Raw genomic sequence first — 12330 nt, 5'->3', positions numbered from 1 at the left:
ACATCAGTTCCCCTGTTGTGGACCTGACTGACCTCGTTTTTTTCTGGCTTTCATTTTACTCTCCACCCAGTCTGGAACGTGTTCGCTCCTTCAGCTGTCTATCGAGAATCCCTGCTCACACGCAGACAATAACCGAGGGTGTTCTCGTCTTCCTGGCATTGGCCCCTACAAGCTCCAGGATTAAAATCTCATTGTAAAGCAATCAACTGCTCTTTCTCAAGCCCTCAGCTTTCTCTCTAGCAGCCCCGTGTCACAGTGAACATGGCAATAACCGATTCTCAACAGAAAGGATTCTGCTCTTTACTAAATTACTTCTTAATCTGTTGTCTCTTTCCTCTAGGGCTGGCAATAAACCAAAGCTGAAAAAAGTTCTTCTGCTACGTGGACAGTAACACTGCAGAGAATCGCCATGAGCAGTACCACGAACAGTGGTCAAAGGAATGTCCAGTTGGGGTGCGGGCGGCTTCCAGGAAGAGAGAACACAGCAGCTGCAAACCCAGCAAGCCTAGCACATCCGAGCACCGAGAAGATCACAGTCCGTCCCCAAGCAGCTGCAGCCCCTTTTGCAGGGCAAAAGCATCTCAACAGCGCGGGCGCGCACACGGGTGTGTGTGTGTGTGTGTGTGTGTGTGTGTGTGTGTGTGTGTGTGTGAGAGAGAGAGAGAGAGAGAGAGAGAGAGAGAGGGAGAGAGGGAGGGAGGAAGGGAGAGGGGGAGGGAGGGAGGGGGAGGGGGAGAGAGAGAGAGAGAGAGAGAGGGAGAGAGGGAGGGAGGGAGGGAGGGAGGGAAAGAGAGAAATTTTTTTTAAAGCCAGCTTTACAATCAAGTCATAACTGATAAAGTCTCCTGGAGCCAGGTATGTTTCAGCTTCCTGTAAGGGCTGCTGTGGATCACCTCATAATGGGAACCCTCAGGAACAGGGACCCAGTCATGGGGGCAGATGCTTGCCCAATACAAACCCTAAAGTTTAATGTCAGTGTCTCCTGAGACAAGAGTTTAGGGTTTTAAAGCTTTGTGAGTGTAAGAAAGAAAGATGGTGCGGGTGTGGAGGTGCACACCTATAATCTTAGCACTCTGAGGGGCTGAGGCAGGAGGACAGCAAGTTTGAGCCCCATCTGGGCAGTTTAGAGACTCAGATCTATCTCAAAAACATAAAAATTCAAAAGGGCTGAGGGTGTAGCTCAGTGCAAGGACCTGGGGTTTAATCTCCAGAAAAGAATAAAAGAATGAAAGAAAGACAACAGAAAGAGAAGGGAACGGAAGGGGAGGGGAGGGAAGCGGGAGGGAAGACTACAGGGTTAAAAATAAATAGCCCACTTGTGCAGATGAGTATCCATTCAGACCATGGCATATGTACAAAGTCTGCCTGGGTCATCATTCAAAGGACAGTGACTCAGGGCACATCCCCTACATATTCACAGACCTCTACTGACCAGTGGATAAAATTCAGGCTTCTCGTGGCCTTCCAAATATTGACTGTGTTGGGGTAACTAACACATTCTAGAAGGCAAATTCCTACTCAGAGATTCTCCCATGCAGAATAATATGGACACTCCCTCACCACGCCCTGGCAGACTTCGTGCTTCAGAAAGTCTTGGGAGAATGGAAAATCCCAGCTATCTAATGCTTGTGTGAGTCTTGTTCCTATCCCCAGGGATTAGGAATTTCAATTCAGGCTCCTGTTAAAGAGGCAGCAAAAGGCATTTACGGAGACCTGGTCCCAAATGAATCTGCTCCTCACTACTCGGTTTCTCTGTGTAAAGACCAGGAATAAAGAAGCAAGCCTCTATTCATAAAAAAGTGTGGGGTTTACTCTGTGCACTTCTATCAGCCAGCAACGTACTATTACCCAGAGGTAATAACAAGAGGCTGCAATTCCAGAGACCTCTGGTTGAGACATAATAATAAGCACTTTGTAATTTGGGGACAAAAAGAAATAAGCAGAAAATGTGTACCTAGCATAAACATCCTCCCCTATCTCCCCCCTTGCCTTTAAGATTTTTAAAGGGATTTCCTTGAATGCACACATTTTACTAAACTAACGCCATGCTTACAGTGCCACATGCATACACGGAATAACAGAACCTGCCTTACTGGATGGTCCAGAGCAAGACTATGTGAGACAACGGGTCCCAGCTTCTACGGATGAGCTGAGGGGATGAATTAACGGGCTTACCTTAGTTGATATTTTAAAATTAAGGAATAATAACTGTCTATATTTAATAAACTTCAAAGTAACTTAAAATTATGAAGTATTCTGAATAAACACTGAAAAGCTATATTCTCTGAATGGTAGGGGGTATTAAAGGAGCATTTTAAAGAAGAAAGATCAAAGAAAACATAATTTTCTTCAAAACCCAAGTGAGAAGGAGTTATCCCCCCATGACACTTCTTTGTTAAAAAGCAATCTTCGCTGTCTCTGTCTGCCCTTCCGATACCACCCCTGCTGCTTTTCTAATACAGTCCTGGCGTGCAGGGCCCGCACATGAATGAAGCGGGGAAAGTGCCAGAACAGAAATACGGCGTTCGGGGCAGAAGCACCACTCTCACAAGGCGGCCCAGTCTAGACAGCGGAGACTGGGGGACAAAGCGACATTTTCTGTCAGGACTGCACGGGCACAGAAGCAAAAAGTAAAACTTCCATTACGGGACCTGGAGGCGCGTGCCTGCCTTGCTTCCCACGTGGGACGGTGGGCTGAAATTTCTGCAGGACTTCTGGGTGAGTCTGACAGCTCTGCTCCTAATCAAGAGGTGACAGGAAAATGAGAAAGCGAGCGGCAGGTGTAGCTCAGTGGGACAGCACAGGCCCGGCGCCTCAAAAAACAGGGGCAAGCAAACTCCTCTTTAAGCACGCTTTGGTGCACTTCTCAACAAACTCGTATTTCAGTGACAGGAATAAACCCTCAACCCTCTACCTCAGAAGCTGTCAAGGGAAAATACTTCTTATCTATGCGGTCTTCCTCCTCTTCATCCGGCGGCGGCTTTGCTGGAGGTGGCGGACGTTCTCTCTGCAGAAGGAAAAACACATACATATTCCACTACCTCATTTTCAAGTATCTAGCTTCTTGGTTTACCCTTATGTTAGCTCTTGGAAATGGAAAAGAATATGTAAAGAATTCTTCCAAGAGACCGAGGTGACAGATGGAGACCCTGTGCGCACACAGTCCAGTCGGCACTCTCCGTTTCTGACATCTGCTGCAAAGATCATAAACACCCCTTGACACCTCAGGCCACAGTGACCCACGCCGGCACTGACAGCTAGGCCCTGCCTTGTTAGAAAGCGTCCTCCATGATGCAATACACAAAACTTTAGGGACAGGAAAACCTGTAGCTCCACTTTCAGACTGCTCTAATAAGAAGGAATGATTAGGCAAAAAGAATGAACTTATGAACTAGTTCTAAAAGCAAGGTTACTGAGGAAGTAATGAGAAAAGTAATCAAGGGTACAACATTAGATCCTTTCAAACTTAAATGCTGTGACTTCCATCTCTCTCCTTTTATTAGCAAAAGTTCAAAGTTGCTCTATGGTGGTGCCCACCTGCAGTCCCAGCTACTCGGCAGGTGGAGGTGAGAGGATTACTTGAGGCCAGAAGTTCGAGGACGACCTGGGCAACACAACAAGTCATCACCTTCAATAATGAATATTACTTATCATCGCCACCTAAACACCTATGTCACCCTCAGCGTATTTTCAAAAGAAGAATATTTGTCAGTTCTCTGCCCTATAGCAAGCTTTCCAGTATGTGTATATGGTACTGGGAATTAAAGCTAGGGCCTTCACACTGAGCTACACCCCCAGCCCATTTTTTACCTCGAGAAAGGATCTCACTAAATTGCTAAGTTGCCCAAGCTATGCTCTAATCTGCCATCCTCCTGCCTCAGCCTCCCAGAGTGCTGGGATAACAGGTGTGCATCACCATACCCAGTTGGCAAACTTACTCTTAAAGGGCCAGGTAGTAAATGTTTTAGGTTTTGTTGTCAACTTTGCCATCCGAGTACATATGGAACAATAGAAAACAGGTAAATAAATAAATGTGGTTGTCTTCCAATACAACTTTATTTACAAAAAGAGGCAGTTGTAGATGGGCTTTAGATTGCCCACTCCCATCCTAGAGCAAGAAACTCACAGAAGAGGAGACGGTGGGCCAGTCAGATGACGGAGTGGACAATTTCAGGAGTATGCAGAATGATTCTGGTGAAGGAAACCCGGAAGCTGACAGCGAAGAGAGGTTCCCACTGCACCTGCAGTGCCTCCAGCACTGTTCACATTCATTCCAAAGCCCTGGCCACGCTTCAGCCCTCATTCCCACGGAACGGACTGGGGCCCTGCCACAGGGGCCGGCCCCTCCCTCAGCCTGCAAGCCAGTTCACCAGAGCATTTCCGAAGCCAGGGCAGAGGTGAGTGCTGGAGGATGGAAGCTCCCCAGAGAAACCTACAAAGAAAGACGCTTCTCCGACTTGGGGAGCTACCAGCATCAGTGTTTTGGCACCCGCAATCTCTGCTGGGACATGCTCAGCGCTGCACCGCCATAAATCAGTCATCTCCACAGTCCCTGGAGCCAGACGAATCCCCAGTGGCAACGACTGCAGAAGGGCTTTGTGTGCTGAAGCCAAACAAAGCTATTAGACCAGATTTCCCACCACATCTCACTTTCCTCACCCTCCTCTGCTCTGAAGTACAGGAACGAGCCTGGTCCCAGCGCAGGGCGTGAGAGAGGGAGCGGCAAAAGGCGCAGGGCTACATCATGTCCTCCACTGTAAACCAACCTGCGACACAAGCAGCTGAGGACAGCAGAGAGAAACAGCAAGACCAGAAAGGACACAACCCAGGAGCCTTCCAAAGGTCAAAAGGCAAGAAAGAACAACTTGAAAGGCTTTTGAGAAAGATGTGACCATCGGGGGCCTGGGAAGGGAACAGAAGTGCCCAGTGTGGACCACAGGCTGAGGGTACACAGCCAACGCGGACATCACTCCGTTACGCTTATCAAGATTTGCCTCTTTGGCACCATTAATTACCACGGGCCAGGAAGACAGAACAGCTACACGCGCAGGTGTGAAAATGCCAAGCTGTGTGCTCCAGACGCGCCAGTTTCTACTCAGCATGACCTTGGGCAGCTGGCTCCGTCAGGCGGCATGAAGCCGTCACCCAGCTTACGTCAGGTGGCTTGCGCTGCTGCTTGCCAGGGCTCCAGCTCCCCCTAATGGGCATCACCTGTAAGCACCATCTGACGCAAAGCCTTCCTCCACAGCTGCATCTGCTTCATTCCCTTGTGCCTCACAACGAAAGATGTGAAAAAACCCAGCTGTGTCCACGGAAGTGCTGTGTTAGCAGTGCTCAGAGTTCACACTTGCTTTCACCACTCACAAGGACTCCGTCACAGCCCCTGATAACAGCCACGCTGGTGGCGACCACAAGACTGGCGGCTCTCCAGGATCCATGCTGACATGTTGGGACTATTTTAGAGCACAGAAAAGGGCCCAACAAAAAAAGAACATTCCAGGAAACTCAGGCCAATCCCAGACACACCTGGAAGGACCAAGGATCACCCAGCAGCCAGAGGAGCAGCAAGATGGTCCTAAGCCAGACGCAGAGCAAAAGGGAAAGGCAGCTCTCCCACAGGAACCTGTCCCACGGTGGGTGGGGTTAGCACTGGGGTCCTCTCAGAGCCATGGCCAGCTTAGCCACTGCCAATGAGCAACGCTCCAGACCTGACAATGCCTGGCAATGAAGAGAGAAGGGTCATGGAACAGTGACTCAGGCCTAAGCTCAGAGCACAACCCTAGGGAAGACGAGAGAGTGAGCAGTCTTGAGAACTACGTATAAGCGTGGAAGTAAAAGCCAGCATCAGACAAGAGCAGTAAAACTGGGAGGTGGCCCTTGAGAAAGAAAAACCAGTGTTATCCCAGTGCTGTCCCTGTTAGCTCAGTGGCTGACGATGTCATGACTGAGTAAAAGAAGGCCGCAAACTAATGAACACAAGGTGTGCGGAAGCCTTTCTACAACCCAGCTGAATGCTGAATCTGCCCAAATCCACACGGATCTTGCCCTGCAGGCCGGCCAGGAAGGGGAGTGTACACTCAGAGAGGCAGGAACTCCTTTCACTGTGTATTTCTGTCTTCCAGCAAGGACACGAAAAATACACAGTGAAGACCCAAAGAGAGAGCAGCACTAGGATGAATAGAAACGAAAGACTTTAATGGCTCTTGGCCTGCAAAGGAATGGAAGACACAAACTGGTGATACTAAAACTAGAAAAATGAACGTCCTGCCTCCACGGGATCTGCATAGTTTTGCCACTCTGATCAAGACAGGGACACAGCAGAGCCCCATAAGGAAGAGAGAACAAGGGCACCCAGGTCTGTCGGACAAGGGCAGGCACTCGGTGCCACAGTCCCCCTTCCCAGTGCCCGCACGGCCTCGGGCCCCGAGCCACATACAGGCCTCACTCCAGCAGTCCTGCTGCCTGCAGCCTCGGCCTCCTTGCTCGTGGACTCTCGGTCCGACGACCGCCCGCTGGCCGAGCTGTCTAGCGAGTGGCAGGAGACAGCGTTGTACAGCGCCTCGTAGGGTCCCTCCTCTTCAGCGCTGGTATCAAAATCGATGATCAGCTCAGTCACCGCCTTCTCCACGTCACCTGAGGATGGAGGGCAAGGAGGTCAATGAAAGGGGCACAACCTCAGATTCCCACCCCAAACATCTGCAGCGATCTGAACTCAGAATAGTGACCCAGGCAGGACCTGGACCACTTGGCTCCAGGGCAGGAATAAATAATGCAGATTTCAGTAACTCTTCATACCCTGAGATTTAAACAGATTTTTCCCTAATTCAATAGGGCGAGCGAGGGTGCAGTTCAGGGGTGTGGCTCTGGCTTAGTGTGCACACTGCCCTGGGTTTGATTCCGGAAAAAACAAAACAAAAACAAAAAACTTTAGACACCTATGAGGGATCTCTTCCAAGACCTTTATAAAAGTCCCCAAATATCCCACTACCATAAGAGCATAAACTTAGCCCATAAAATATCGCAAAATATAACTGAAAAACTTAAGCCGACAGGAAGAGCCTCCATGTGCTCAAGTGGAGGGTGGCAGGCTTCTTGCAAGGCTGGCGCTGCACAGCCGTGGGACTCACTTGCTAGAGCTACCAACCTCGGAGCCTGTGGGGTCCAAATTTGTGACTCCAAAACAGTCAACTTAGAGAAGCTGACCATCTCCAGGTAGCTTGTATGTAGTCAAAGCTACAAACATAAGATCCTTGAAAGCTAAGCAGTTAGAGTGTTTAATCCCATTACCAGCAGACTACGAGGTCAAGGAAAAAGATGTAGGGAGGAAGGAGACAAAGAACCTGCAACAGACAGGCTGGGCACCCGTGACCCTCTGCCTCTGTGCACGCCTTCTTCTTTTCATTTTCAGCTCCACTCTGTTTCTCTCACCTTATTTATTAGGATCGGGGGAGAGGAAGTATCAGTTGGTCTTTATGTTGTCTCTATCATTCATCACACCAAGGACCCTAAAGGTTGCTCAATAAATCTGAAAAATGATTGCAGCTAACGAGGGATGGGCTGGACAGCCTATGTCAGCATCCAGGCCGCCTCTGTTGACCAGATGATACGTTACCAAAACACGTCATCGGAAGACACATCTGCCTAACAGGAGACACACACTGCACATTTACTGCGGGTCAACTCTGCCAGGCACTGCAGTATGTATGAGCACAAGGTTTCTCTGAGATCTGAATTCATCTTGACACAAGCCTGTCAATCACATTCTAGAGCCAACTATGCGAGTAGAGAACAAAATAAAGTAGAAAAGAAGAGGCCACAGGCAAAGGCCTAAGATATGGCCAATAAAACTTTATATGGTAGTTGGAAAAGTAAACTGAATATAAACTTACTAAGAGCTCACAACCCCCACTCATTATTATTTAAATTAGAATTTTCCATTCTGCCCAAGAATATTCAGCTCTTCCCAAGCTGAGCACCCTGTTCCCACCAGGAAAATCTCACCCTGAGACTTCGGTGCTACGGAGTCCACACTGGAGAGGAGAGGTGGTTGGGGTGTGGAGGTTTTATCTACATCTTTTGCACTTCTTTTTCCAGTCATGTGATCTATATGGGAAGATTAAAAAGAAAAGAAAAAAAGAACAGAGCTGCACCAAAGACAAATGCCTCAGCTTGGTTAACATGACTCCAGCTTCCCGGATGGCGAGACAGACTGGTACCTTCAATAAGTGCTGCTATCTGCTGGCTCTTCTGAGAAGGCAGTTCCCGGACAGTGTCGAGGGCAGTCAGTCCATGATTATCTTTTATGTTGACATCAATTCCTAGAAAGGCACACCAGGTAGACCAGGGGAGTGAGTGTTTTTATGCCACACTGAAATGAAAGAAGGTCAAATTCCAGGATGCCTAAGGCTCCCAAGTAGCACGACCAATAGTTTTTATCCACAGCCATTTAATTCAGCTATTTAGAAACAATTCATACATTTATAATCAACCAGCAGAGACACACATACACTGGGTTCAAATGCAGCCAGCAAAAAATTCCCCTCCAGGGAGGCTAAGGAGAAACAGTCCCATCCCCGGCATGCAGTGGAGACAAGAGCACTGCCGACCTCTCACCTGCAGCCAGCAGGATTTGCACCACATCGGTCTTGCCAAACAAAGCAGCCTCATGCAAAGCACTGCCCATCTCCGTCTGGAAGGCAAACGAGAGCGCAGAGCAGGCTGTCATCAGAACAGTTTGGCGCGGCTCCACATGACAAACGGGACACAGACGGGAGGGGTGGGACAGCAAACTACACAGAGCCCTCTGCCATTATCTTTCCAACTTTTCTGGTATGGATTCCAAAACCACAATCTTGGTCCACAGATAAGGTCATGTGTGTGCCACCAGCAGGCCACGTTTGAGCAACCATTACTCATCTATCAGTGAAACTCCCCAGAACTCCACCTTCCTGGGTAGAATGAGTAACGAGAAGAACAGAAATGTGAGTTGGCGCATGCCAAGCTCGTCTGAATGGGGAAAGCTAAGGATGAAGGAAAATGCTATGCTGAGGAGACTTGGAAGGTGCAAAAGGTGGCGGTGGGAACACATTTTTAGGAAGATAATGAAACTTTTTGGAGTTTGAGAGAGTCCACTAGCACGTCTTTTCAGGGCTTCACGACTTCGTTCCACCTCTGAAAAGAAATCAGAAACCTAACAGATTCGCGGAGGAACTCATTTGTCTCTAGAGTTTCACATTAAAACGAGCTGACAGATGGAAGCACCTGAGACGCAATATGGAACGTGCTAAATGAGAACACAGCCCAGCAGCGTGGTACCAGAGCCTTTCCCAGAAAGACAGAGTCCCTGGTGCTGGCAGGAGCACCAGCCCTGCTACCTGGTAGTTGCTATCCATGCCAGCATCGAGGAGGACCTGGACCACCGCCTTGTGGCCGTTCCGCGCCGCCAGGTGCAGAGGCGTGTGCTTCTTGGTGTTGCAGCTCAGGAGGTTGGGGTGGGCGTTCAGCAGCATCTTCACCACCTCCAGCCGCCCATAGAGTGCTGCCAGGTCCAGAGGGGTCTCGAATTTGTTGTTGCGCATGGTGGGGTCTGTGAGCTCCTCCAAGAGCACCTTTACCACCTCCGTGTGGCCATACTGCGCAGCGCAATGCAGGGCCGTCTCGTTGTCGTTGTTCTGAAGGGTTAACAAGCACAGCAATCAGAAAGGAGACTGGTGGCTGGCATCTGCCTGGGGTAATCACACATAAAACCACTGAAATTTAAATGAGAAGAATAGCAGCAATACTTGAGGACTAATTAAAGTCAGAATCCGGGCTACCCCCCACAAACAAGCCTGTCTGCGCCCATCAGTCACATCTTCCCTGGTTCCTGCAAAAGGGGAACAGTCACCCCAAAACATTTGCAGTCTCAGGTGTGCTCTGAAGGACGCATGTCTAAACTATAAGGACAGTGAACGAGGGAACGTGGCAGGCATGGGATAGACGGCCTGGCACAGGTGAATGCTGATCGTATCACTGCCATTGTTTCATTTTAACTTCAACTGGTTTTACAGTAATTTGTATTTGTTCAGCTCTGTAGTTCTGATTCTGGATTTGTCAACCATCCACTGCCCTTCACACAAGGTTGTTGTCTTTGTAGCTTCTTGCATGCAAATCAACAAGGCAGCGGTGATAGTTACAGAGCACAGCCCCAAAACACTCTCAAGAGATCAGCGAACAGCCACTTCCAGGGGAGGGAGGCACTGAGCTGCGTCTCGGGACACAGGGGGCCCTGCTCTGCACTGTGCCTAACCACCAGCCAGCGCATGCAGGAGCCCATTTACAGAAGTAGCAGCAGCACACAGGGGCATTTCTTCACAAGAAACATACGATCAGGCACTGGGGTGCTTGGTGTGAGAGGTGCACAATACTGTATTCCAATGTCACACTGCCATCAATTCATATTCACAAGCCATGGTCCTCTAGTGCCAGCTCTGTCTCAAACTGAACAGAGTCTAGAATGAACTGAGAGAACGCTGTGCTTTATCAATCATCAGAAGCAAAATGCTAGTTATTCCGATGTCCTTTTACTATGATTGATAACGTGCAATTAGAGTAGAAATAATTTCATGACCTCTCCCTTTAGAGATGCATGAATAAAGATAATTCTCCCCGAGACTCTGAGATTCCCAAATTGACTCAGGAGGCTTCTGCTACTTTGGGGAAGAGAAGCTTGAGAGGAGCCTGTCCACCAAGTCAATACGTATTGTGCATCCTCGGTCACAATAAAGGTCAAAGGTAAAAAGGAACAGATTAGGAGTTACCCAAACATGCAAGCAATTCCATCTGCTTTTGATCTGCATTTGACTGCATTTTTTTTCCCCAGCTATACCAAGTGTACCAGAAATATCCAGAGCTGCTGGAAGGAAGGGGCCCAAAGGCCAGAGTGACAGCAGAGAAAGTGTGACAGTGAAGTAAGGACAGAGAAGGGGGTAGCAGGAGCACATGCAAAGACAGAGGCACACAGAGGACACAGAGGGAGCGGTGCCAGCCCACACACAGCCCCCATGACCGCGGAGCCCACCAACAGGGCAGGGGCCAATCCACGCCAGCCCAGAGGTCCAGAGGAAGGAGAAACACTGGGCAGAAACCAAACGCCTGGGCTCCCTGTGCTTCACCAGCCAACTGGAGCACCCACTCAGAATGCCTGCTTCCTGAACAGACACAGAGCTGCCACTTGTCCTTCTGACGACAACACAGCTACATCAACAACATCACAGGGGTTCTCTGAAGAGTGATTCTGGGTCAGAGTGGCAGCCTGGAGAAGCTTACAAGGATTCTCCAGGTTTTACAGTTCAAGAACAGCAAGACAACAAGGCCAAGAACCTAGCTTGTTCTTGTTAAAATCCCACTCCAGAAAAACTTGTTTACTCTGAAGCAAAGGGTACTGTGCCTTTCATGTCCAAATTGTCTCTCAACATCCCAAATAATTTGTGTTTGATTTTATAAAAGGTATAGCATGAGGGTCTGAAAAAATAAATATAAAACTGTACAGCACCCAGGGGGCTCTGAAGGCTGGGAGTGGAGGCCCCTCACCCCATTCCAGAACAAAGACAGCTATCACACTAAGCTGTCCTGCTAAAAGTTTTCAAAATCTTGATCATCACCAGCAAATTTCCTGCCTTACATTAAATGATGCCACCACATCTCCGCGGAAAGTTACGTGTGAATTTACAATGGAGGGAACATACCAGTATGTTTCAGTCTTACCAGACTGGTCTAACAACTATAATCCTCTTCGGTTTATGTCTGTAGTGAGCACATCTCTCTACCGCTGAACGCACCATCACAATGAGCTCGCACTATGGTTTCCTCTTTAGGCTTGACAACAATCACCGTATGAAGTCATTAAGCATTGATTCACGGACCCACAAGGGAGGGACTCCAAGGACAGGCAAAGACTGCTAATTATCTGGAATCCTTCCTTTTCACGCTGTGGGTGCTCACACCATCTCAAGTCCACTGCATCAGCCAGGTGTGGTGGCCCATGACCGTAAGCCCAACTGCCTGAGAACCCGAGCCAGGAAGATCAGGAGTTTGAGTCCAGCTTGGGCAACTTAGTAAGACTCTCTCAAAATTTAACAAATGAGAAGAGCTGGGGATGTAGCTCAGGGGATGAGCACTTGCCTAGTGTATGCAGCAGTTCTGGATTTAATCTCAGCACTGTAACAACAAAAAAATGACCTCCCAGAATTATATTACTGTGAGTCTACCCTGGGGGAGGGGGATGGACAAAATACTCCAATTTTCTCCCAGATCAAATGCTTCACTCCTACCCACCTTGGGACTCACTTT

General features: G+C 48.8%; 1 protein-coding gene across 10 annotated transcripts in view; it reads right to left on the bottom strand.

Moving 5' to 3' along the window:
- The window catches only part of Anks1a (ankyrin repeat and sterile alpha motif domain containing 1A), a 154174-nt gene that overhangs the window by 68549 nt on the left and 73295 nt on the right, over positions 1-12330 (bottom strand). For 5 of the 10 annotated variants that reach the window (XM_013516790.1, XM_013516791.1, XM_013516794.1 and 2 more), the window contains 7 exons: positions 9375-9671; positions 8614-8689; positions 8217-8318; positions 8002-8103; positions 6437-6633; positions 2940-3007; positions 2652-2739 (listed from right to left, as the gene is read on the bottom strand). In XM_013516790.1, coding sequence (XP_013372244.1) covers positions 2652-2739; positions 2940-3007; positions 6437-6633; positions 8002-8103; positions 8217-8318; positions 8614-8689; positions 9375-9671 — 930 coding nt within the window. Of the gene's footprint in view, positions 1-2651; positions 2740-2914; positions 3008-6436; positions 6634-8001; positions 8104-8216; positions 8319-8613; positions 8690-9374; positions 9672-12330 lie in introns of all 10 variants that reach the window. The other 5 variants (XM_013516792.1, XM_005389537.2, XM_013516797.1 and 2 more) reach the window with 1 other exon arrangement.

This window comes from Chinchilla lanigera, unplaced genomic scaffold (assembly GCF_000276665.1).
Source record: "Chinchilla lanigera isolate Chin_1 unplaced genomic scaffold, ChiLan1.0 scaffold00036, whole genome shotgun sequence".
Classification (NCBI taxonomy): Eukaryota; Metazoa; Chordata; class Mammalia; order Rodentia; family Chinchillidae; genus Chinchilla; species Chinchilla lanigera.
Note: the sequence above shows the minus strand (reverse complement) of the source record. Positions and strands in the feature narration are given on the sequence as shown.